The sequence below is a fragment of the Sylvia atricapilla genome, chromosome 2, assembly GCF_009819655.1.
Source record: "Sylvia atricapilla isolate bSylAtr1 chromosome 2, bSylAtr1.pri, whole genome shotgun sequence".
In the NCBI taxonomy this organism is placed as follows: domain Eukaryota; kingdom Metazoa; phylum Chordata; class Aves; order Passeriformes; family Sylviidae; genus Sylvia; species Sylvia atricapilla.
In genome coordinates, this window is record NC_089141.1 from 29,445,370 (window position 1) to 29,469,165 (window position 23,796).

At 44.9% G+C, this 23,796-nt stretch overlaps 2 protein-coding genes across 3 annotated transcripts in view; one reads left to right on the top strand and one right to left on the bottom strand.

Moving 5' to 3' along the window:
• KCTD21 (potassium channel tetramerization domain containing 21) lies at nt 1–10,620 on the bottom strand. 2 transcript variants are annotated; one of them, XM_066341247.1, is made up of 2 exons: nt 10,585–10,620; nt 1–2,281 (listed from the first exon to the last, which is right to left on the bottom strand). In XM_066341247.1, exon 2 carries the CDS (start codon nt 2,249–2,251, stop codon nt 1,469–1,471), a length of 783 nt encoding a protein of 260 aa, XP_066197344.1. In that variant the 5' UTR covers nt 2,252–2,281; nt 10,585–10,620; the 3' UTR covers nt 1–1,468. The 2 variants fall into 2 exon arrangements, with proteins under 2 accessions (XP_066197344.1, XP_066197345.1); XM_066341248.1 differs by lacking the exon at nt 10,585–10,620 and adding an exon at nt 8,686–8,897.
• Nucleotides 10,266–23,796, top strand: part of USP35 (ubiquitin specific peptidase 35) — a 26,725-nt gene continuing 13,194 nt past the window's right edge. The window contains exons 1-3 of the mRNA XM_066341245.1: nt 10,266–10,325; nt 20,081–20,777; nt 21,932–22,067. Coding sequence (XP_066197342.1) covers nt 20,096–20,777; nt 21,932–22,067 — 818 coding nt within the window. The 5' untranslated portion in view covers nt 10,266–10,325; nt 20,081–20,095. The remainder of the gene's footprint in view (nt 10,326–20,080; nt 20,778–21,931; nt 22,068–23,796) is intronic.

Here is a 23,796-nt window from a genome sequence, read left to right on the forward strand (position 1 = left end):
TAGAAACCTTTGGAAGCACTAAAACTCTAAATGCAAAACTTAATTATTGCATTTTCCCTTCTGTCTCATTAAAGATACCTGAAAGTGTTCCAGAGGGCCTCTCATGCACTCACAGCAATCTGGTCAGAGAAATGCAGTTAAGATACTTTTAAACATAATTAGCTGAGAAAGAACCATCTTGAATGTGGCACAAATGATGTTTAGAGACAACATGCAGCTAGTGAGTTATAATCTTCATTACAGCACAGAACCAGGTGTGTAGGGAAGAGTTTGACCTCTGTTTTCCCGCTGCCTTCCCTCTGCCTTCCCTCTGGTAAGCTGACACTGAAGCCAAGCAAGCGGGTAAAATTCTTTTAGTGACCCGTTTAATATCTTTCACAAAGATATTAAACAAAAAAAGGCTCAATGAACCAGGATAGGAAAAATGACCCTCTGTTTTTGCCATGAAAAATATTAGGTGTAACCTCGTGAGAATGTTGTCTTTTCAAATGAAACCCATCCTACCCAGAGAGCATCCCACGCATTCCAGGCACTGCTGAAGGGAGGTATGCCCAAAAGAGGCTCAAATGCTTAGAATACCTTTGGGGGCCTCTGCCCCAAAATCTGTCTTCAGCTTATAAAGTTTCAGCAGCATCCTCCAGACAAATATTAACATTGTCAGAGAAAGAAAAGGACTAGTTGTCTCGGATATATTTGGAATGTAAAAGTAAAGGTTTAATCTTCTTGGTTTGTAATAACGCCATTCTCCCTTCTATGGCTTCCTTGCCAGTCACATTATTTCAACACGGCTTCCCTGAAAGCACAGTAAAGCAGGGGCTTCCTCACAGGATTCAGAAACAAGCCCAAGTCACCTTCACAGGGTGACAGAAATACTTTGTTGAACCCAAAGAGACGGGATCTCTTACTCATCTGCAACTTGCACCATCCTCTACAGCTGTATTGAGTGCATGTGGGAAGGCTTCTTCTCTGTGGATCCAAACAAGCTTCTTGAATGCTCTGCACAAGTGATACAGCAAGACATGGCAAATGTGCTCCTAGGGCTGTCTGCTGCACTGCAGCTCCATGGTAGCTTTCACTGCATCCGTTCTCCAGACACATTCCAAACCATGGTTACTGAACCCTCGCATCTCCTGGCAATGCAGGCTAAGGATCACTCATTTTCCAACTGGAAAACCTAAGGAGGACAGAAGTTAAGTGACTTCCCCCAGAACTGTGCAGCAGGTCAGAGGCAAAGGCAGAGACAAAGCCAGTCCTTAATTCAGGTGCTAGACAATATTGCTTCTGTCTGGAATATGGACACATTCTGAAAGGTTGTATTGGTAAGTATATTAAAGGAAAATCATCTCCTTATTAGTGACTCTTAATCCAGATAAGCATGATTCTGAATTAGGCTGTAAGTGTGTTTTAAAGGGAAACACTTAACCTGCTTTATCTCCATGCTGGCACCACAACAAACAGCCATTCATTCCTACTTGTACCGAATTAGGCGAATAATCTTATTATTCATGAAATCTGAAGTATGTGGATGAGCAGAATCTATGCAGAATCCATCACTCATGGCTATTTTCAGCACTTCTTCCACAAACACCTGGAAACTATTGATTTGCTTATTATCTGGCACCACCCAGAGTCTCTTCAAGTTCTGCCTGGTGTACTCCTCCTCAGGAAGGCCTTCCACACTCGCAACCCAATCTAAGGTCAAGTGGTTGGGGTCCTGCAGGTAACTGGATATTGAGGAAAGGTTTCCATTGAAACAGTAGTACAGTTTGGAACCAAGAAGCTTCAGGAACAGGCAGGATGTGGAGAAGATGTGAGCACTGAACACTTGCATGTTGGAAGAAGACAGGCTGTAAATCTGGGGTGCTTCTCGGACAGTGAAGTGAACAGTCTGGGTCTTCTGATCGAGGGTGATGTTGAGCATGGCATTTTTCTCTGCTTTAGAGAGCTCTACCTCCTTCTCCTGCAAGGCCTCAATCAGGGGCTGAATTTGATAAAAGTCTACTTCCCGCCGCAGTAAGCCCATTTCCTGAAAATCTTCGGGGAGGTCCAAGTGAGAAGTTCGTAAGAAGTTCAGGATATAGCGGAAGATTTTGCCATCTCTGTCAATAAAGCAGTTGCCTTGGCTGTCCTTCTTGGTTGGGATCTTCCCACTAAACATGGCCCCCAGCATGGAGTCTGGAAAGCTAGTCAGAGTGGACAGAGAGGTGGTATAGAGTTTTCCTCCAACATTGAGCGTGATAGGTTCTGACATGACGGAAAAGTCACGGCGCTGAGACTAATTCTAAAAAAAAAAAAAAAAAAAAAAAAAAATTCCAACAGCACACATTTAGTTGCATTAGTCTTTTTGAAAGGTTAAACTACAGAGAAAAATAGTCCTAAATAAAGGGTAGGCATGTGGCAAGAATTCACCATAGAAATTAGAAGTGAGGAAGTATTTTTTTGAGGTTGCATCTTGAGAACAAGCATAAGGATGTTTTTTCTCCTGACAGATTTGAACTGGACTTTGTTTAATTCAGTTTAGTGCCAGAAATCATGAGTCTTCCAAAACTTTACAATTTTGCTAAAACTGAATCTCTCTCACCAATATCTACAACGAGGGCTGACTTCACAGTAGTGTTTTCAGCTTGTATGATCTCATTTCCCTCAGAAACAGAGAATTTAGAGGGGAAAAAGAAGGACAGAACAAGAACTGGACATAATCCAACATCTTCCACAGTGTTTGAAGATATGATTAAAGCAACGAAGCAGTTCAGCAGAACCCCCTGATGTATGTCTGAGTGCGGTCAGCATAGCAGGGAGCCAGACAGCAGTTGCTGCCGTAAGCACACGACAATCTGTGGTTCCTTGCATTTAGAAAAAACACCAGACTTTCTCCTTCCAATGCGCTCTACCCTAGAAAACATCTTCTAATTATTTGGGGCCATATTCCAGTTCACATCGTTTCCATGCAGGCATTTCCTCTGCCAGCAGCTGGCATGAACTAAGGATGTGATTTTAAGGTGCAGTTAAGCCTTAGGAAGGGGCATGCATGACCTCCCCTTGCCCTCCACCATACCATCCTCCTCCCTTATGCCACCTCTGGCACTCATCTGATCCCACAGTGAGCCAGTTTAGGGAGAAACCCCAACATTTTCTATTCAGCATGCTTTGCTGTATGTTGGAATTGGACCAATGACCGGTCTGGGCCAAGGGAAAAGAAAGGAGCTGTGAAGCTCTCTTCACTCCAGTTCAGCTCAGCTGTCTTGTGCAGGTGGGCCACTGGTCTTGCTACCTGAGAACCTGCAAATCTGTTTTTCCTTGTTTGCTGAATCTAAATCAATCAGCAGTTCAGCAGGAAACCAAACAGTGTTTGCTCCCAGAGGCAGGAGGTAGCTCTTGCTGCAGTCACTACAGCCATTCAACAGAAAGCTGCCAAACAGCTCCCTTAAAATTGAATTAAGTGCAGGCATTTTCCTAACTACTAATGGAATAATCATAGACACTACTCACTGTTATCAGCCCTGGAGTCACAGCAAAATACAGAGAGAAAGAAGGTCATTTGTACTGGAATATAAATGTTCTTATGATTGCTAAAACACAGATAATAGTGCTAATGGCATTCTAAAACATACATCTCTAGACAGCAGCACATTTTGCTAAGAAAAAAGGGCCCAAGTGAAGGCAGTTAATTAACAGGTCAAAGGAGAGCCTGTCTTTAACTTGTTGTTTAAGACTAGCATTCTACTTTACTCTTTAGCCCTTGGCACACAGCCTGTATCCCACTGCACAATAATGGAAAGATGCAGATCTCTAAATCTAAAGTGCTTTCCCTGTATATCCCTTAGTCCCATGCATCTAGCAAAACTGGCAGATAAAGATGCATGTGTAGGCCAACACAAGAACTTATGCATTGATGGCCACAGACCATCCTTGTGACTAACCTCAGATAAATATACTCCTGAAAAAACTATCTGTTCCAGTGCTAAACTCCCTTTGGCACTGTAGTCTCAGCGTTACTTCCCACTCTTGAAGACTTCTACCCAATTTAGAGTCAAGAGCTGTTTAAACCTGATCATATGGAGGCTTCAACATCTAATTCTGTAGCACAAGTGGCTGCCTTGGATTTTTTTCCCCAAGGGTTGGCAATATGTCTGCAAAAGCATTGCTACAAGAACAATCAGGCATTCGTAAAAGCATCCTAAAATGGATTTTACTTTTTTTCACATTTCATCAAACAGAAGCTTCCTCATACCTCTCTGCAAATAAGACAGCTTGTAGAAGCAGGACTGATAGAGACTCCAAAAGCCATGTTCATTGCTTCCTACATCTGCTGCCCTTCAAGCTGCTGTAGACTAAACAACCTGTTCATCCTTCATAGGTGAAGCTTTCAGATTTTTGAGCCCAAGCCTGCTTATCTACATCATCAGATATAGATGTTTTTTCCTCATGCCTTCTGCCAGCAATAGCCAGACACAGATCAAGATGTTTCCCTTGATGTGTCTATGTCAAGAATTCACTCGGCAGAGCTCCTGGTCAAGAGTCACAGCCCAAATACCACCATGAAGCCCAAAGATATAGATCTTCATTTCAAACTCATCATCCATCCTAGGTTTAGCCTGATCCAACACCTCACTGATAGCCTGAATGAGAGGCAGAGGACTCGGTCCAACCTGAACAGGTAACATTTAAATCACCTGTTTTCTTATCAGCAGTCCAAAAGGAGGTTGGCAACCAAATATACCAGTAACATGAGCTCTCTGAAGCTGAAGACTGTATCTGTGCTAGCAGCAACAGCATGAGAAATCTAACCAACTCTTAGCTCTGGAGCTGTAAGAGTAGCACAGAGATTGACAGCCTCCCTCAGCCCAGAGTGTGGGCTCTGCTCCTCTCCCACCTCTGGGCATTGCTCAGACACGTGCCCTGGACAGCCCATTCTGCTCATGGCTATTCTGCATTCTCAAGACCCATACAGACTGGATTTCGCTCTCCTAGGACACCAGCCTGCTCTGATTTTGAACCTGCCCATTTGAACCTGCAAAATGTTAAATTTTAAACATTTAAGGTTGCAAACATTTTGCTCATGGATAAGACTGGAGGATAACTATTCCTCAGCTCTCTTTCTTAACTGTCTTCTTTTGCCTAATTCATCCCATTTCATAGAGGTTTATATCATCATAGTGTGAAGATGAACCTGATAGTCTGGGAACCTCAGAAGACCCAAAACTGCGAGCACAAATGGGCATGAATGTCTAGTGCATTTATCATCAACCTGGACTTACTCCATTGACGAACCAACATACTTGACAGTAGCTGGGGAAAGTCAGTCTTTGCTGCTTTTTTCCCCTAAAAACCTGTTTATGAAAAACTGTTTTTCAGTTGTAAACTGTTGTAAAAATTGAAATGAAATGGCTTGTAAGTTTTCTCTCTTTAATCATTCAACCACCATTTATAGTCCTCAGCATAGTTTTTCAAGCCTGGGTGTTTTGCAATATAAAGGTTGTCTAAGACTGCAGCATGAAAATCACTCCTTCTTCGTGAGATTTCCACAAAGAGGACATCTGATCTTGGACATGGGAGACTACTTCCTGGTCTAGTGGAAGGTGTCCCTGCCCATGGGAGAGGGTGGGTTGGAACTAGATGATCTTTATGGTCCCTTCCAACCCAAACCATTCTATGATTGTATGATTTTACAACCTGCAGTCACCACGGAAAAGTACAATTTGGGTTACAGTTCTTGGAAGCAGAGAATTACAGTAAAGTCTTTTGTGTAGCTCCTCCCCAAGCAGCATTTAAAATTCACTCAAATTAGGTCAGCTAGAGATCTAATTTGACAGCCGAAGATGCAAATTTGGCTGAAGAACACAAGATTTATTTTGTGCTTCTAAGAGCAACCTGTATTTAAATACCTCTTTTAATATCAAGGAGGGGGGGGGGGAAGTCTACATTTGATTTAAAGTCATGATCTTATCACATGATGTAAATTGTGAGAAACCAGCAGTGCAGTCGTCAGCTTTATGAAAAAGTCAAACTCCTGAACCAAAGCTGTTGTCTGAGCATCTAAGCATTTCAACTGACCACAGCTTATAAATTTTAACTTGGGTTTTACTCCTAGGAGCATCCTCAACAGCTGCATAGAGAACATTTCTGTAATAGCCCTCTGTCCCATGAGCTTAGTTCAGCAAATAACTGGTTTGAAGCTGGGAGAATGATGGCGGTTGACACAGCAGGAAGGTATGCAAGTATGCAAAATGACAAAAACTAACTGTTTTCACTGATCAATGCCTTCACATATTTAGAACCATCATTATCATACCACTTTGTTTCATAATCATTCTGAATGTAGAACAGCTTTGGATAAGCTTATTTCCCCTCTCCTGTATTCATCACATATAAGAGCGCTTTAATTAGCTAATAAATAAAAATTCTGTACACATAATTTAACTGAGTGCTGTTTCACCCAGCTTGGCAAAAACCCACAAGTGTACAGTAATCATCAAAGCAAAAAAAAACCCCATCAGTCATGATCTGCCAACATAACTAAAATGTAAACAAATGGCACAAATATTACTGTTCTTAATCACTGAAAAATGCATACCGTTGTAATATATCCTTTCTAGCAAAAAGAATGCAGTTTAATAAAAATTCTAAAGTTACAGATGTGTTTATACTGTTGTTGAAAGATAGCAATAGCTCTCTCTATATATACAATATATATATCTGTAAAGACAATTTTAAACAGAATTTTAATTGGGAAAAGAAACTGATTGCTAACACACATTTCACTTTAAAAATGACAGGGAAGGAAAATTAATCAATCTTTCTGGATTTCAGAGGCAACGCCCAAGATGTGGATAACCGACTGATCCTAGTCTCATTCAGGGGATTTAATTAATGAGATTAATTAAACAGAACAGCAAAGCAAGAGCAATCTGTAATTTGGTTGAAGAGGATCATGTTGAGTTGTTAAGGTTTCCAAAGTCCACCTCACAGGCTGCTTAGGGCTTCTGAAGCCCTTACACATGGCAGTAAAAGCATTAAAATTATAGCATCCTCTGAAACATGAGTTAACATATGCTGTTACAGAAATAGAGTTTTTGCTGCAAGATGTAGCATTACATGGCCATTTACAAAGTCATTGTTTTTAATGGTTTTAATTTCATGGAATCACACAATTATAGAATGACATGGACTGGAAGGGACCCTAAAGATTAACTTGTTCCAATCCACGCCTCATGGGCAGGTACACCTTTCACTAGATGAGGCTGCTCAAAGTCCCATCCAACCTGTCCTTGAACACTGCCACGGATAGGGCAGCCACAGATTCTCTGTGTAGCCTGTACCAGTGCCTCCTAATCTTATGTCTAAAGTATTGCATGACTCACTAATCTTATCGTGTAGCCTTCAATAGCTCACCTGTGAAATATCCCTCCACAACCAAGACTTGGAAAATCTGTATTTAAGACAGTGAAATATGTGCAGCTGCTGTAAGAAATACGTGAGGACTAACAATGAACCGCAAAATATACACACAGGAAAAAGAAAAGAAAATTCTTAAAAAAAAGAAGAAATTAATTATTTAGGCTGATGCAATGAATGATGCCTAAGTGGTAACAGAATTAGAGCAAACCAGGGACCATTTCTGCTAAGCATCAGGAAGAGCAGTCAGACTAAAAACCTCTCTGGCTTTTTGAGTATTGCCCAAGAGAGCTGGTGAAAGCCACATCAAGTAGACAAATGTTACAAGAGACAGATCAGGTAGTGCTTTATAGGAAGTAATTCTGCCTCAGGAGGGGCAGGATTGATTTCAGCTCAAAAGGAAGTATGAAAAAAGAAATAGCTGGGCACCTGTATGGCTGCTGGAGACTTTAAATGAGATTGAGCAAAAGATGGTTGTTGCAGGATGGGGCTCCAGTCTGCTCCATTAGAGCATATTAACTGTGAACACATAATCAGGCAAAGATGCTCCTTCCTGTGTGAAGCTCATTCTGCTTTGGTCTGTGCCCACACGTGGCATGTATCACTTTGCTCCCCTCTGTCTTACTGAAATACACGCTTTGGTTTGAGGTAAAAATTCCAATTTCTACAAAACACTTGAGCCCTGAAGAAACAAACAAACAAACAAACCCTCCTAAAGTTGGGAACTCCAGACCTGAATACAGGCAAACCCATGGCACTTGCTGTAACTCAACCTGGAGAACAGTTCTGTGCCTTGTCCCTTCTCAAGGGGACAATCTCGTGGAGGAAATCCAAACTCTATACACTCGTGCCTTTCTGTGTTATGGGGTCACAAACAAGGCAGTTTGAAGGTTAGAAGTCACCTCATGAAAGACAAGGAAAAAAAAAATAAACTAACTGAAGGAGGAGAGCAGAAACAACAACAACAACAAAAATATCATTTAAAGGTTTAAAAAGCCCAAACAAACCACACCTCAACTGACCACTCACCCAACTTGCAGCAGACAGTAGGCATCAATGAGAGCTGAGTTTTAGGAAGATTTTTGGACAAAATCCTTTGCAAGGGTAGATTCGTCCCTCCCTTCATATATCCCTGATGCACATTTACTTAGCTCAGCTCATCCTTTATTATAGAAGATTAAACACTCACAATACAGTCTCTGCCCCCTATATGCTTATTTATGGCAATCTTAGAGAGGAAATCCCATGTTTTCCCATCGCTGGAGAACGGACCCACCTGATTTTGGACACTTAATACGAGCCCTTCCAACTGAGCAGCACGTAAGAGCCTTAAATTCAGTCGGTGAAGCAGAGCATGCCGTGCCTGCCAGGAGCAACAGATCCCAAAATGGAGCGCCTGCGGGGAGGCACAGCAGCTTTTTGTTTCGGGACTGCTGTGGTGCCTCTGGAAATTTCCAGCAGGCGTTTGGGGAAAGGCCGCTCACCCCGAGGCTGGCACGGGGAACGTGGTGACGAGCTCTGGGAAGGGACTCAAATTCCCAGCAGGCGACAGGCAGGAAACCACGGGTCACCCTTCCCTTTTATTGCTATGGAACAGCCGGCGGCTGCAATGCTGGGAGACAGACATACTGACTATCCACCTTCGGGGCGCAGCTGCTTATCTGCCAGTTATTTCTCTTTCATTTATATTTAATTTTCTGACCTTGCTTTGTTATGCACACAAACGCTGTTCTGGCAGTGAGCCGCATGAGGGATGGGAAAGCGTGAACGGGAGATTGGGAACAGCCCTGGTTTGCTGTGGGTACGATGGTGTGTGTTCATCCTTTTCCAAACCTGCACCTCCATGCCCTTGAGCATCTCCCGGGCTGCTTGCTTAGGGATGCAGCTGAATGCAGGAGGCTTCGCGTAGGCTCTCTGCAGATGCTGAATTTACGCATAAAGAGAAGGGGTAGGGAGGCAGAGGTAGGGAAACAGAGCTGGTGCCCAGTTAGTAAAAGCCAAGGAGCGATATAAAGCAAAGGTCAGGTTCCTCCTGGGAGTGGAGGAACAAAAGCAGCAGCAGACAGCAGGAGAACGAAAAGAAGGTTAAGTGCTGCTGAAGGAGAACGGCTGACGACAAGATGGAGGGGGAGAGGGAGCGCAGAGCCACAGGGATGCGGCTGCAGCCAGGTCGGGAGAATAAAAGCCAAAGTGCTGCAGAGCTCAGCGCTCCCTGCTGTGACTTTCAACACTCGTAGGCTCAGGGGCTGCTGGTGGGCAGTGCAGATGGTCAGGAGGGCACTGCCACCGCCTGCCAGGAAGAAGCCTGCTTGGGGTCTCAGGGAAGTGGGAGCATCACTTTTCCTTCCGAGCTGATGGGACCCTTTGTACGGTCCAATATACCCATTCAATGCCAGTCTTGGCAAAAGTTTTCACTGACTTTCAGTGTACTGTCCCAGCACCTATTTAAGTATCATTTGGCATGCCTGGATTATCTTCCAGATACTCTTTATTTCCTTCATGAAACACTTTATTTTGCCCCTGAATAAGTTTACGGCACACATGGTACCCCACCACCTGCTTGATGGACACACGGGGTGTTTCAATAATCTAGTTTCCACCTCATCTTCCACTGACACCATTGCTTCCAGAGCATCCCTGCAATTAGAAGGCGGCTAATTCCCAGTGCGGATGCTGCTGCACCACAGCAAAACCCACTCAGAAATCACGCTAACGAGGTAGGCACCACTCAGAATTACACCCTCTGGAGGGCATACATCATGCCCATCGCCCAGCTGGACCCAGCTGGCTGCACGTCCCAGTGTGGGCATACAGGGCTTGGATTCGCTGTGAATGCTTAAATTATGGAGATGTTTCATTGGAAGGGGGCAGGGGAATGTGCAAAGTTTGCAGAGTGACGCTGAACCCGACCCTGCTACAGACAATCGTACGTACGGCTCCTCCCTATCTAGCCGGGCGCCCACACTACTAAATTAGCTTAAAATGCGAAAAAAAAAAAAAAAATAACCCCATATTCCCCTTCAGAAGGAGCTCACCCGTCCATCCCACAGCGGACCAGCTGCGCGGCTCCCGGCCGCCGGTCCCTGCTCCCTCTCCGTGCCTCAGTTTCCCCCCTTAACCCTCCTCGGGGAATTCCTCCGGGGGTGCCCCCGGCCCTCCCCACGCCCCCCAGCCCCGCCGGGGACCCACCTGCGCCCCCTCCAGCCGCCGAGCTCCGCCGCCGGCGAGAGGCGGAGGAAGCGGGGGGCGCGGCGCTCCCGGCACGGCCCGGCCCGGCCCGCTGGGAGATGTAGTTTGCCGCCGCCCTCGGCCCTGCCCAGCGCTGCCCCGGGACTGCGGCTCGCCGCCGGCCGCGCCGGAGGTAACGCGGGGCGGGCGGAGGGAAAGGGGCGCTGGAGAGGGGCGGGCAGGGCTGAGCGCAGAGAGGGGAGCGGGTCGAATGCTGGGGAAGTGCTGCAGTAGCGGAGGTCTGGGCTCGGGATGTAGGAAGGATGCTCAGGGGAAGGGATGCAGGAGGAGTTGTCCGGGAAGGAGGTGCGTGAGGGATGCAGGAGGGATGCTCGGCGTGAGAGATGCAGGAGGAACGCTCGGGGTGAGGGATGCAGGACAGATACTCCGGTGAGAGGTACGGGACGTGTGCTTGGGGTGAGGGATTCAGAAGGAATACTAGGGATGAAGGCTGTAGGAGGGATGCTCAGGGGAAGGGGCGCAGAAGGAGTAGTCGGGCAAAGGAGTCCTGGAGGGATACTTGGGGTGAGGGATTCAGAAGGAATACTAGGGATGAAGGCTGTAGGAGGGATGCTCAGGGGAAGGGGCGCAGAAGGAGTAATCGGGCAAAGGAGTCCTGGAGGGATACTTAGGGTGAGGGATGCAGAAGTGCTCGGGGTAAGGAGGTACAGGAGGAGTGCTTGGGGGGATGAATGCCCGGGCTGAGGGCTTCAGGAGGAATACTCAGTGAGAAGCATATAGGAAGAGTGCTCAGGGGAAGAAATACAGGAGGGGTGGTCAGGGAAAGGGATGCTTGGGGGGTTAGGATGCTGGAGGGATGCATGGAATGAGGGACGCTCTGAGGGATGTAGGTAGGCTGCTCAAGGGAAGTGGTGCAGGATGAGTGCTGGTGGAAAGTGTTGCAGGAGGGATTCTCAAAGGCAAGAATGCTTGGCAGTCGAGATCCAGAAGGTTTTTCAGGGGCTGGGATGCAGGAAGGAGCTGGAAGTAAGGACTGCTTGAGGGTCAGGATAGAGTTGGCATTCTCAGGAACTGGGATGCTCTGAGGGAGGGATACTCAGTTTAAGGGTAGGGGTGCTTGGGAGGGGTACTCAGAGGGATGCTCTGGGGTTGGAATGTAGCAGAGGGCTTGGTGAGATGGCTGGAGTGAGAACTACTCAAAAGATGCAGGAAGGTTACTCAAGAGAGGGATGCTTGTAGGGAGGAATCTGGGAGAAAGGGCCAGGTTTGGGGATTCCCAGAGAAATGCTTGGACAAAGGGAGGCTCTGTGGTCAGGGTGCAGAAGGGAATGGTGGAGGAGGGGTGCTTGAGCGTTTGGCTTTTTGGGAATCAGTCTACAGGTGAATGCTTGGAGGGAGAAATACAGGAACAACATTGGAAAGTGGGGGTGGGTGCATTCCCCCAGTGCCTGCAGGGCTTCGCAAACCTGTTTACAAGGCAGCATCTTGTTATAACGAACTGGCCAAGACAGATTCAGGTTTTCCCCAGGGAAGCTGACCTGGGGAGAGACACCTAGGGATGTTCCCATCCCATAGGGAGCCAAAGACTCTTAAAGTGAGGGTCAAATTCAGATTAGCTGAGATCCAATTTCAGGGGTTAGATCTGCCCCAGCTTGTACTTTGCAGATGTTACTGAAGAATAAAAGCAGATGTTGGAATATTTGCACTGCTATGAGGTTTTCACAGCACTTTGGGAGCTCAGCTACGCCCTGCTGCACCTGGTGGCAGGAAAATTTCAACAGCATGCCCTTCCTAGACTGAAAGGATCCTGAGCTTTCACCTCAGGAAGGGTCTCAAAATGCTTTGGTTGTCTTTATGATGGAGTCCATAAAGTTTGCCATGGTCTCACTTTGCATTCCTGCTTTCTGAATTCGCTGATGCAAAGCCAAATATATTGGGATCTGGAGGGAAACTGAGGTCTCAAATGGGCATCATACCCCGTTTTTCCTTTCCTGAAGGCACCACCAAGGATTGGAGATCTCTGTCTCCAAACAGTGAAGCAGTGTCTGATGAATCCCAGGCAGTGTTGGCAGTATCCACCCTCAGTCTGGTGTGCTTTGGTGAACAGGACGTGGTTTTTCCTTGGGTTGTATCCAGGGTTTTAATTTCTATACAGAGACAAAAGCAGACAGAAACCTGAAGAAAGGAGAGTGATTTTAATGCTATAAATACCTTCAGAAAAACAACCAGCTTTCCGGAGTAGATGTTTTTACAGTCTCTAGGGACAGTGATAGAAAGGACGTTGGCCTCAAGGTCAGTGCAGGATCTGGGCACTCCCAGGATAAAGCCTTGTGGAAGTAGGGTGTCACAGCCCAGGCTGAGAGCTCTAGCTAAGAAGGAAAGCAGAAATCTTTTGGGGAAAGAGAAGGAGGATATCTTAAACTGGAGGATGTAAGGAGGAAAACTGGGGAAAACTTACCTATTGCAGGCAGGACAGACCTTTTGGGCATCCAATGCCAAATAAATTCAGAGAAATTAAAAGCAGTTGGGATGGGTTATTTTGGTCTGGAGTTGGTGCTGTGCTAGCTGCAGAGCCAGTGGTTTGTCACTGCTGGTCTGGTGGTTAGAGCAAGCCTTGCCTCACTTGCCTTTCTCTCTGATGTTTTTCAAGGGAGAGAGGAACTTAATTCCTTGTGCCTTGCTTTCTATATCTATACCAGAATAGTGATGTGCTAGTGATGGTTTTGAGATGCCTTATTAGAAAAGGAGACCAGTAGGTACTAGAGATGTGTGTATGTGGCTGTTGACTGAAGGGGAGGAATGGAGCCGGCAGGAGTCTGGAGAAAGAGAGGATGAAATGCTAGAGCCTTAGGCTTAATTTGGTAGTGCACCTATTGCTTTGATATCCACCCAAAGCCTTTTTTAAAATCTGATGACTAAGTGCCTAACAGCAAAAAACAGAGTGAGAGAAGAAACTTGGGGATCTGTGTCCACCAAAAGGATCAAAGAAGCAGCTCTGGAGAAATAAGAGAGCAGAATAAAGTAAGTAAGATAGATGGGTTGAGGTAGGGCAGCCTGCCCAGCCAGCACTGTTGTCACTTGGAGAAGCTGATAGAATTTATGATGTAGTCAAATATATTTATGATATTTTAGAGGAAAAAAGAACAATGAAATACATGGAACTGCAGAAAGAAGGAAAAGGGTCCGCAGTGGTCTGTGGATCTAAAGTACCAACAAAATTTAAAGAAGGCAGGGACTACTATATGATAAACTTAGGCTGATTGCAAATAGATATGTTCTGGTTGGTTACTTTTTTGAGACCTCTAAAAGAGTGTGGCCACAAGAGGGGAACTCATTGTTCCCAAGGTGGAGCTCCTGATGCACAGCAAAGCCATGCAAAATGCCAGCAGTCCAGTTGGGTGAAAATGCCTTAAAAAAATCTTCACTCTCTGGAGAGAACAGAAAGCTACTGATCTTTCTGGAGAAAACTTAAAGCTATTGTTCTGCCGAGTGTAGGGACATCCTCTTGCTCAAAATCTGCTGCTGCCTGTGGTGCAGGGCAATGTCCTGCTCCAGACCTGCTGCCTGTGGTGAAGGACAATCTCCATCCGTGCTGTACTAAAGGGTGGTTCTGATTCTGAGGATAGAAAAGCACGAGAAACCTCGGCAACCAAAAGTAATTAACTCTAGTGAGTAGGAGACGCACGAAATGAGTGCAATCTGCCACTGGAAAACAGTCTGGGATGGGAAGCAAGGAATATGTGATCTCCTTGAAAAGAGAAGGTGAATTTAGAAAGGCGGATTATAATCATATGCAAAAAAATCAGCCAGGCTTCTGTGCTGGCAATTTTTCCCTGTTATGGCTGCAAATGGGTAGAGTCTCACTTCTCTTTCTAAAGGACTATTTAATGGGATTTTTCCGCAGTTATTAGCTCTGGTTTTCTGCTTAGATCTCATAAAAATTAACCTGGTGCTCTGCTCTGCCACAGCACTTTATGGGGTTCAACTCAGACAACAGCTGAAAGCGAAATATAGTGGAGCATTGCCATTAATGTATTTGCAGGTCTGGCGAGGTTTGGCTGCTGGCTCTGTCAGAACTATTCCATCTCCTTGAGCAAATACTTTGATCTAGATAGTTTTTGAGGCCCCTTCTAACCATTCTATGATTCTAGGGTCTAAATGTGCCTCAGTTTTCAAATTGCTGCAACAACATGAGTATCTATTAGATGTGGTAATGATGTGCGGGCTGTGGTTTTCCCTTCTTAGCTGGATGAACAGAGATATACTTTGAACAACAACAAAAAAATATCTTCTTTGCATATGAATCCATTTATTGCCTGCAAAAAAATGTCATTAGAACACAATTACTTTGCTATTTCTGGAAAACAGACCCAGAGAGGTGACAACAGGGCTGGTCCTTGTAAGAAGTTGTATACCAAATCATGGCAAATTTCAGAGAACAGAGTATTTTTTCTGCTCTAGCAAGGCACTGTGTGAGCTCCCTTTTATCCTGCAGCAGCTCAGCATGCTGCAGGATTGAGCCCTAATTGCCTGGCTGCCTGGAGGATGCAGCAGGAATAGCAGTAATGTCCTGGCTGACATAAAAGGAACCATTTTGGCAGGAGTTAAGGACAATAAAAGGTGAGTCTCGTTTCTGTACTTTCAGACCTCCAAGGAGTTCAGGGAAGTAGACATTTTTCTTCTTTGTAAGTCAGAAGCAAAGCACTTAACGTATCACTCTACATTTGGATGCTGGGAATTGTTTTTCCTTTTTTAGTGTTATTTGTCAAAGTCACTATGATGCCATTGTAGGAAATGTGCTGAATTTATTACTAAGGTTCCCTAAAGGTAAGGTGCATTTTGCATCTATGTTTTCAGAGCTTTGTTAAGACCTAGGGTGTGGGAACTGGTACTACATTCTGCAAAAAGTACTAAGGAGATTTTACTGGAAATCTGCTGCTGGCAGAGATAAAGGAATGAATTGATTTAGAAGTAATTGGATAGATTTCAATTGAAATGAATCCTAAATAAAGAAAAAGAATAAGCAGAAGAGAACTATAAGTACAGCTCGAAACAATACAGAGTATGAAGACTAGACCCAAGCAAAGTCAAAGGTGATTTTTTATCTTGAGGTTGGGTTTGGTTTTGTTGTTGTGGGTTTGTTTTTTTTTGTTTTTTTGGGGTTTTTTTCAGTTTACTCAGTTTGGAGAGTGATGCTAAGCTGGCTGCTCTTGCTTAAATTTCTTTTCCCTCTCTGGTTTCTAGAGCATTCTTGGATGTCCTTGCAGAGACCCATCTTGTGGTCAGGAAGCATCTTTGATGTCAGGAAAGTTTTTGAGATTATGCCCTGCACCATCCTTGTATCAAAGACATGTATGGACTGCTAATTGGGTAGGAAGCAGGCTGGAACTATCTTAAGACCTTTCCTTTTTAATATTTTTTATGAATTATGTGAAGGAGGAGATGAAATTAATTTTATCAAATTTGTGAGTGAGGCCAGAGTTGAAGAATAATCAATATGCTTGGGGCAGGGCTGCCATACAGGAGGACCAGGACTTGCTGTGGCTGACATGAACCTCACGGAATTCAACAAGAACAAGTGCAAAGTATTTTGGGATGGACTAACCCCTTAAACTGTTGAAGGCTGGGGACTGACTGATAGCAGCTCCCCAGTGCCTACGAGGAGGTTATTCAGGAGACAAATCCAGGCTTTTTACAGGAGTACAAGGCAAGTGAATGAGAAAAAAACAGACATAAATTGAAACAAGGGCTTCCAGCTGCAAATAGGAAGACCTTGCCACTATGAGCTAATTAGAACAGGAGCAGGTTGCCCAGGGTTGTTGTATGATTTCCATCCTGGAATATTTTCTAGACCTTAATGGATAAAGCCCTGAGCAGCTGGGGTTGATTTCAGCTGTGGACAGGGTTTGGGCTAGAGACCTCCCAAAGTTCTTTTTTTCCCATTCTGTGATTTTGCCTGTGTTGCTTCTGCCAGTCATTTGCTGGGGTAGAAGAACAGTTTTGCCATTCTGTGGGATTTTTTTCTTTTTCCCTGCAAAGCTCATATTGTGTACTCTCTGTTTTATGTGAGCTACAAAACAGATGCGAACCTCAATGTGACTCTTCAGTTTAATAATTAACTCTTTGACCTTCTACTTCATCCATGTGTGCTCCAGGAACTTGGTTCTGTTGACAAGCAGGAATGAAACAATCCTCCCAGCTCTTCAGTGTGTTGTTAGTGCTGGTGAGGAAGAAGTGCAGAAAGGTTGTTCTACTTCAGGAGCACTCATTATAGAAGCTTGATTGTATGAATATTTAGTCTCTTTATTTCAGTATTAAACAGAGGAGAACCAGAGACCGGATCTCCAAGGCAGCATTCAGCTGCCTGACAATGAACTGTCCTTCCCTCTCCTGCAGTTCCCTGGGTTATTTATGACACGCTTTCAATTTCTACAACAAATGAGACAGTGATCTTACAGACAACACTCCAAATCACTTTACTCCTCTGCTGCAAACCCTGATTCACTTTCCAGGGAGATCTTGGGGGAAAAAAAAGTTAATATTAGATGCTTAAATGAATATTGCTCTGAAAGCATCTGGAGCTGTGCTTACTGTCTTGAATTAGCCACCTTAATTCCTAGCCTTTGACATGTGAATAATCTTTTAGTGTAGAATGCTTTTTTAGTATAGTTTTAAGACTGTTATATTTATTACTGCATATTACAAAGCCACTTAAATGTTGCTTTAATGTAGTTCTAAGTTTGTAAGATATGGCCTGGCTAGCATCCTCCATCCTGGCCTTGTCTGACCCACACCCAGGGAGCAGTATGGTCTACCCTGATGCCCAGCAGAACCATGGGCTTGTTTGTCCCCTCTTGCTGACACCAGGGTGGTTGGAGAGGTGCAGGTGGGGCTGTATTACCCAGAGCCCAGCCTTGTCCTGTAAAGCCCTTCACTGGTGAGAAGAGCATGGACCCTTCACCACAAAGTCAACTCAGGTGATTCTCCCTGAGTGACTACAAGGTGTTAATATCCGTATAAATCATTATGATGTTTCCTGCTGAGGAAGATGGTCCTTTGGGACTTGTTTGCCTATTGACCATGGAACGAGTTTATTTCAGCCTTGTCCTACTACACAATGTCAGATGTGACCCAGTTGCTCTCCAGGCAGCAACACTGCGGAAGCCCATTCTCCTGTCTCTTTCTGTGATCAGCCTGAGGAAGAACCAAGCCCTTTTAGGAGAAGCAAGTTCATCTCAAAATTCAGATGGAATTAGACTCTTTGCATTGAAAATTTGGGTGAAGTTTGGCGATGATAAAGTAGCTAAAAGCACAGTTGTGGTGGGGAACCATCACATCTGAGAGGGACAGCGAGAGCACCCAACACCACATACACCAGGGGACTGTGGTGGTTTATGGGGTTAGGTCTAAAAGAACTGTAGCCATTGTTTGACCATGCTGCCTGTGTGACTGTGCCAGGCTCAGCATGGATTGCTCCAGGGAACTAATAGTGAGACATAACCAATGAGCACTGTAGATCCTCCCATCTCCTGGCCCCTTATCTATGTGCCAGATGACGAAGGTGTCTGGGCTTGGGCCTGGGAACATGCAGAGAGGAAGTGAGAGGGGTACCAGCCTGACTGCAGGTGTGTGCCAGCTTGTGTCTGGCCAAGGCAACCACTGAGCTACATCAAGGACAAATGCTTCTTCTGATTTTTGACTATCTGCTCTCCAGGTTGACTTTTAGCCTTTGCTGACACTGTAGTACTTTCTGTTTGAGGTGAAAAGACATTATCTGTGGGACTTTGTCTTCTCCTTTTATCTTGTCCTTGTTTGTCACTGGTTTAATGCAGGCTGGTCCTTCAGGAGTCCTGCTTATATATTCTATCCTGAGGAAACAGTGTGATGGAGAGCATTAGCTCTGCCATAGGTTGTTGCAGGGAAGGCAGCAGTAATGCTTGATGGGGAAAAGTAAATCCAGCACATGAGCAGAGGAGCATATGAGTCAGCAGGCAGGGGCCAGAAGAGGGCAAGGTGGTTGTTGGAGAGGCATTGCAATGTAGCCTGTGGTCATCACTGGATTGGAGGTGTCTCTATATATGTATGTATGTCTATTTATCAATAATGTGTTTTTTTCATCCTGTGAGATTGTGAGGAAGCAATGACGGGAAGAGGTGGTATTTGGTGAAGTGGGAAGGCTTGCCAGCCAAGCAGCTGTGAGTCAGATCTTGATGTTTGTGTCTGGCATGGTTTTACCTCTCCACCTTCAAGCAGCTGTCTACCAGGCAAGAAGATACTCTCTGGCTCAGATACAGGCTTACTCCAGGGGTGGCATGGTCCTTGGATGGCATCTGCTGAGGTCTCTTCTGGATGGCATCTGTGAAAACCATACTTGGGATCATGTAATCTGCATTTATATTCTTCATAACCCTGTCCACTTGAAAAACTTCAAAGGCTTTCCAACGCTAATGAAGGATCTTTCAACCAACTCCATCAGGAATTGGTGTATGTTGTTCTCATTTCACACATTAGGGAGCTGAGGAACAGAAAGGAGGGGATTATTATTCTGGTCAGATACACGAGTGTGGCTCATTTTAGGCTATAGGCTGAAAGGACCAAAGGACCTTCTCTAAATTGGTATTTGTGCAGTGCATTGCACTGTGGGAACCTGCTGTGGATGAGTCTTTTTAGTCCCTGTAATACATTATAAGAAATTCTGATTTTCTAATTTTATCACTCTGTAATTGTTTGGATTTTTTTTTTTTTTTTTGTGTGTGTGGGTGTGTGTGTGTGTGTGCATTGGTGTATCCAACACCTGGTTATAAATGTTATTTCTGAGCTTTTCCTTGGGAATTCCTTGTTTTTTTTAAAACTCTTCTCTAATGCTTTATTGCTGGTGAATTCAGGCTGTGACAAATGGGAAACTTTGCCTGACTCTGCAGTTTCTCTCCCTGCTAGCTTTGGTCCTGCATGCAAATGCGGCAGGTCCCTGGGGAGCCGCCAAGACTGCACCACTTGGATGGAGTGGCTGGCAGCACGGTGTAAATGTTAGAGAAACACCCTTACCATTGCACAGAGAGGCTGCAATCCCACCTCTGCTTCCCAGGGCTTTTCCCTCCTTCCCTGAATGTGAAGACAAATCATTGGGACCATCTTTGCCTCTTGAGGACACCTGAGCCAGCACACAGCAGTGTAAGATCTTGGCTCCCTTAATTCCCCACTTATTCCTTCTGTGGGTCTGTAATTGGTTGTTTGCAGACAAAAATGCTCAAATGTGTGATTAATCAGAAGAAGTTCTGTATCTTTGTGTATTGATTCAGTTTGGGGGCTTTAATCCCCATCAAGCATCACCAGAGTGGAAACTTTTCTAAATGCTACATGAAAAGGCCACAAGAATTATCCTCTTCAGAGTGGTTCCAGATAGCTCTGTTTTTTTGACCTCCCTTGCCCCAGCCTGGGCTTGAAAGCTCAGCAGACCCTCCTTGAACTAACCTGCTGCTCTGTCCCTCTCTTTCAGGAGCAGGGAGCAGAGATGGATAAGATACTGGAAGCTGTGGTGATGTCCTCTTACCCCAACAACGTGAAGCAAGGGCTCGTGAGGCGCGTCATCGAGGCGGCGAAGCAGCCCATGGACAGCGAGCAGTGCTGGTCCATGCTGGAGCTGTCCACCAAGCTTTATCTCACTGGGGACACCAAGTATAAAAGAGAGATTGGGAAAGAGGTTTTGGAGGTCTATGGTCACTATCACCCAGAGGAGTTTGAGGAGTTCTTCAACGTCCGCTTCCTGCTGAGTCTCCTCCAGGAAGGCTATGGACCTCTGGGGAAGAGAAGCCATTATGTACTTGATTATATCCAGTTAGGACTGCAGTTTGTCCTGGAAAGCCCATCAGCAAACAGCATCTTTGGCTTACTGAGGATCGAGGTGCTCCGGAAGGTCTGCGAGAGGCCCAGCCCCAAGCAGTGTGCGAAGATCAGCAAGCTCTTAACACAGCATCCCCAGTGCATTCCCACGGGAAAACACCAGCTCTTGTTCTGCCAGCAGCTCATCCGGTGCATTGGGCAGTTCCAGTGCGTCTCCGAGGGGGAAGAGGAGATCATGGAGTTTTTGGAGCAGGTGAACAAAGTGAGTGGTCTGCTGCAGAGGATCTGGAGAACTCAGACCTCAGCCATCTTGCCCTCTTTGAAAGAACTGTTCACTATCATTTCATCGACAGGTAATTTAAAAATAATTTTTAAGGGGCTGGGAATGTAAATGTTTGCTCTGATGAAGTCAAACTCAATTAGTTTGACATCTTGCAGGGTTTTCATCCACTACAGAACTGCATCCACAGACGAAATGTAATAGACAAGCATCTCTAAAAGTTACCAGGGCTCTGAGCTGGGAAAATAATATTGCTCTGAAACCAGAGAGAGTCTGCAGACAGGAGCTGTTAACAGGATTGAAGCATTTGCAGCACAAGTTTGTGTTCAGCACTTTCCAGCATCAGCTGGGCTTAAGGGAAAGCATCTTACCTGCAGCTTGTTGGAGTGGAACTTGAGAGCTTTTAGAAATGCTGCTCTCTTACAGCTGACTTGGTGGTGCCCCACAGGCTGCTCCCTGCCAGAGACTAGGAATAAAGCTAAGCAGTTGTTTCTCACTGACCTAAAGGTATGAGGCCCTGCTGGCTGTCTGAAGGGTGATTGCACTGTAAGGTGAGGCAGACAATATTTATCCAACTTCTGGGACCTTTAGGTTATTGTGAAGGGTTTCAGAAGGTTTTTGGAAGTACCAGTGCCATGGAAGGCAGGTGACCCCCTCCTTTAGCTATTCCTAAGGCCACAAAAGATGGGTTTTTCAGTATGACAGTCTCATCCATTGGAACAAGGCGCATTTCCAGGCAGGCAAAATTACAGTTGCATCATTTTGCAATTGTTTGCAATATTTAGTAAAAGGAGAGCAAGCAGAGGAAATTTGGTACCTGAGTTGGGCCAAACACGTGCCTGTGATCTCTTCCTCTCTTGGGGCTATATATGACTTCAGGGAACAGCCATCTGCTAAGATCCAGCTTCATTATGTGCTGCACTGGGATTTGGGGAATTATCCTCCTAGCACAGCCAACAGTGGACTCTACACTGCTCATTGGCAACAGCTCAGTATCCACTCCATGATGTGTGGATGTGGCACATGGGGATGTGGTTTAGTGGTGGACTTGGCAGTGCTGGGTTAAGGGTTGGACTCAATCTTAGAAAGCTTTTCCAACCGGAACAGTTCTATGATTCTATTTTTGTGGACAGAAATTATTTGGTTTTTAGGACAAGAAATGACCTAGTGTGCCTGGTTTTCCTGTCAACTAACATTTCATTGCTGGGGCTCATTCCTGTCTTGCAGAGGAACAGGAAGCACCTTCCAATGCCTTGGCCAGCGTGGTTCAGTTTGTCCCTCTGGAGCTCATGGATGGCGTCATTAGAAACCTCACCAATGATGACAGCATCACTGATGTGCAAATGATGATGGCCATTGGCAGGTAGGAGAGGCTGTGGGAGTGAAAGCTTTAACTCACTTTGGAGAAATGCTCTGTGTGGTTTGATCCCGAGCAGCTTGGCTGGTGAGGAGCGTGTAGGGAGAAAGACAACTTCTGTATCATTTCTTCTAGCCCTGAGGTCCTAGAGAACTAGAATAAAGAGTGGCTGTTATTGTGATTATGACTATCATTATATTTGGTTTAATCCAGTTTATTTTCTTAGAAATAAGTTGTATTATGGGATGTCCAATATAGGCTGTCTTGAAGAGGTTTGATTTTTTTTGTTCCCCTGAAGCTGTTGAGGGCTTTTTCTTCTCAGAAATCTCCTTCTCAGGATTTAATGATGATCTCTGTCTCCCTTCAGAAAGACATAATCTTAAGCCACCAGTCAGAGCTAAAGACTTATGTGAGGGAGGAATGCCCAACTGTTTCCAGGCTCCACCTTGGCCTTTGTCAGGTGGATGTGCTGCAGCTGGACAGGCAGAGTCAGTGGAGGCCTTGTCAAAGCATGATGAAGAGTAGTGGGTGAATGCTACCTGACATGCCAGACCTGGTCTTTGCAGCACCAGTGCCCTCTTTGGCATCACCAGATCTTCTTTGCACCCAAATGTCCAAGTCCTGCAGCTCTTCTGTGCTCTGATGCCTTGCTCTGCACTTACTTAGGTGTATCTTCAATGATCTTAAGGGTGTTTTCCAGCCTAAATTATTCCACGATTCTATCTTTAATCCATGCTTTCTTTAGAGGTCTCAATTTAAATAGATGATATTTGCATGCAGTGATGTGTGCACTTAACACAAAGGAACTGCTTTGACTTTATCTCGCTGGAAGCATTTTTTTTTTCTCTCTTTGTTACAGGATTTGTGTGTCCCTCCCAATAAGGTTACATGACAGAAACATGTTATTCCTGATGGAAAGTTTAAAAATGCAGAAAAGGGTTACTCCTCTTTGGCTTGCTGGGAAAGGTCATGCTTTTCCCAGAGTCCAAAGTAACCCAAGACAAAATATAAGGTTCAGTTCCTAACCCACTTCTCCATCTTTTTCTCCTTCTGGACACCTGCTGCTACAAGCTCCAGATGATGAATCTTTTAAGAATGACATTGTCTAAATACAGAGGTTGCCAGATGAATTGCACCATTCCTTAAAACATTTTTTGTCATGCAGAAGGATGAGTAAATAATTAGTCAGAGCCTGCAAAATGTAATTAAGATCACTTAGGAGAAATGTTGATGTTTTGGCAGCATATTTATGGCAGATGGGTGCCCCCAAAACAGCGTGACCACAGGCTGTTTGAAGTGTGTGCTCCATGCCTAGAAAATCAAAGGAAAATGTACAAATGGAAGGATCTTTTAGCTTGGTATCCCTGACAAACTGCTTGCATGAAGAAGTGTTTTTTTCTGACGTTTGGGCTTGGGAGTGGCAGGGCAATAAACTGGACTTAGGGTGGAGCTTTTGGTCAAGCATGTAAAGAACAAACAGTGGTAAAAAAAGGCAAGGCTGTCACCTGCTGGCATAAGTGTACACCACAATCTCTTTTACAGCGTTTGTCTATTTTAGATAAACTCTATTGTTGTGCATCTGTGATGTCAGAGGTACTCACAGCGTTGAGGTGTTTTTTGGTTTTTTTTTTTTTTTTTTTTTTTTTTTTTTTTTTTTTTTTTTTTTTCCCTGGGGATGTATCTGTTCCAAAGAGCCCAGGTCCAGATGCAGAAGGCATCTGCTGTCACACAGCTT

What these genes read in the sequence shown, in the direction of transcription:
- KCTD21 (XM_066341247.1), bottom strand. Translation starts at nt 2,251, where the DNA reads ATGTCAGAACCTATCACGCTCAATGTTGGAGGAAAACTCTATACCACC.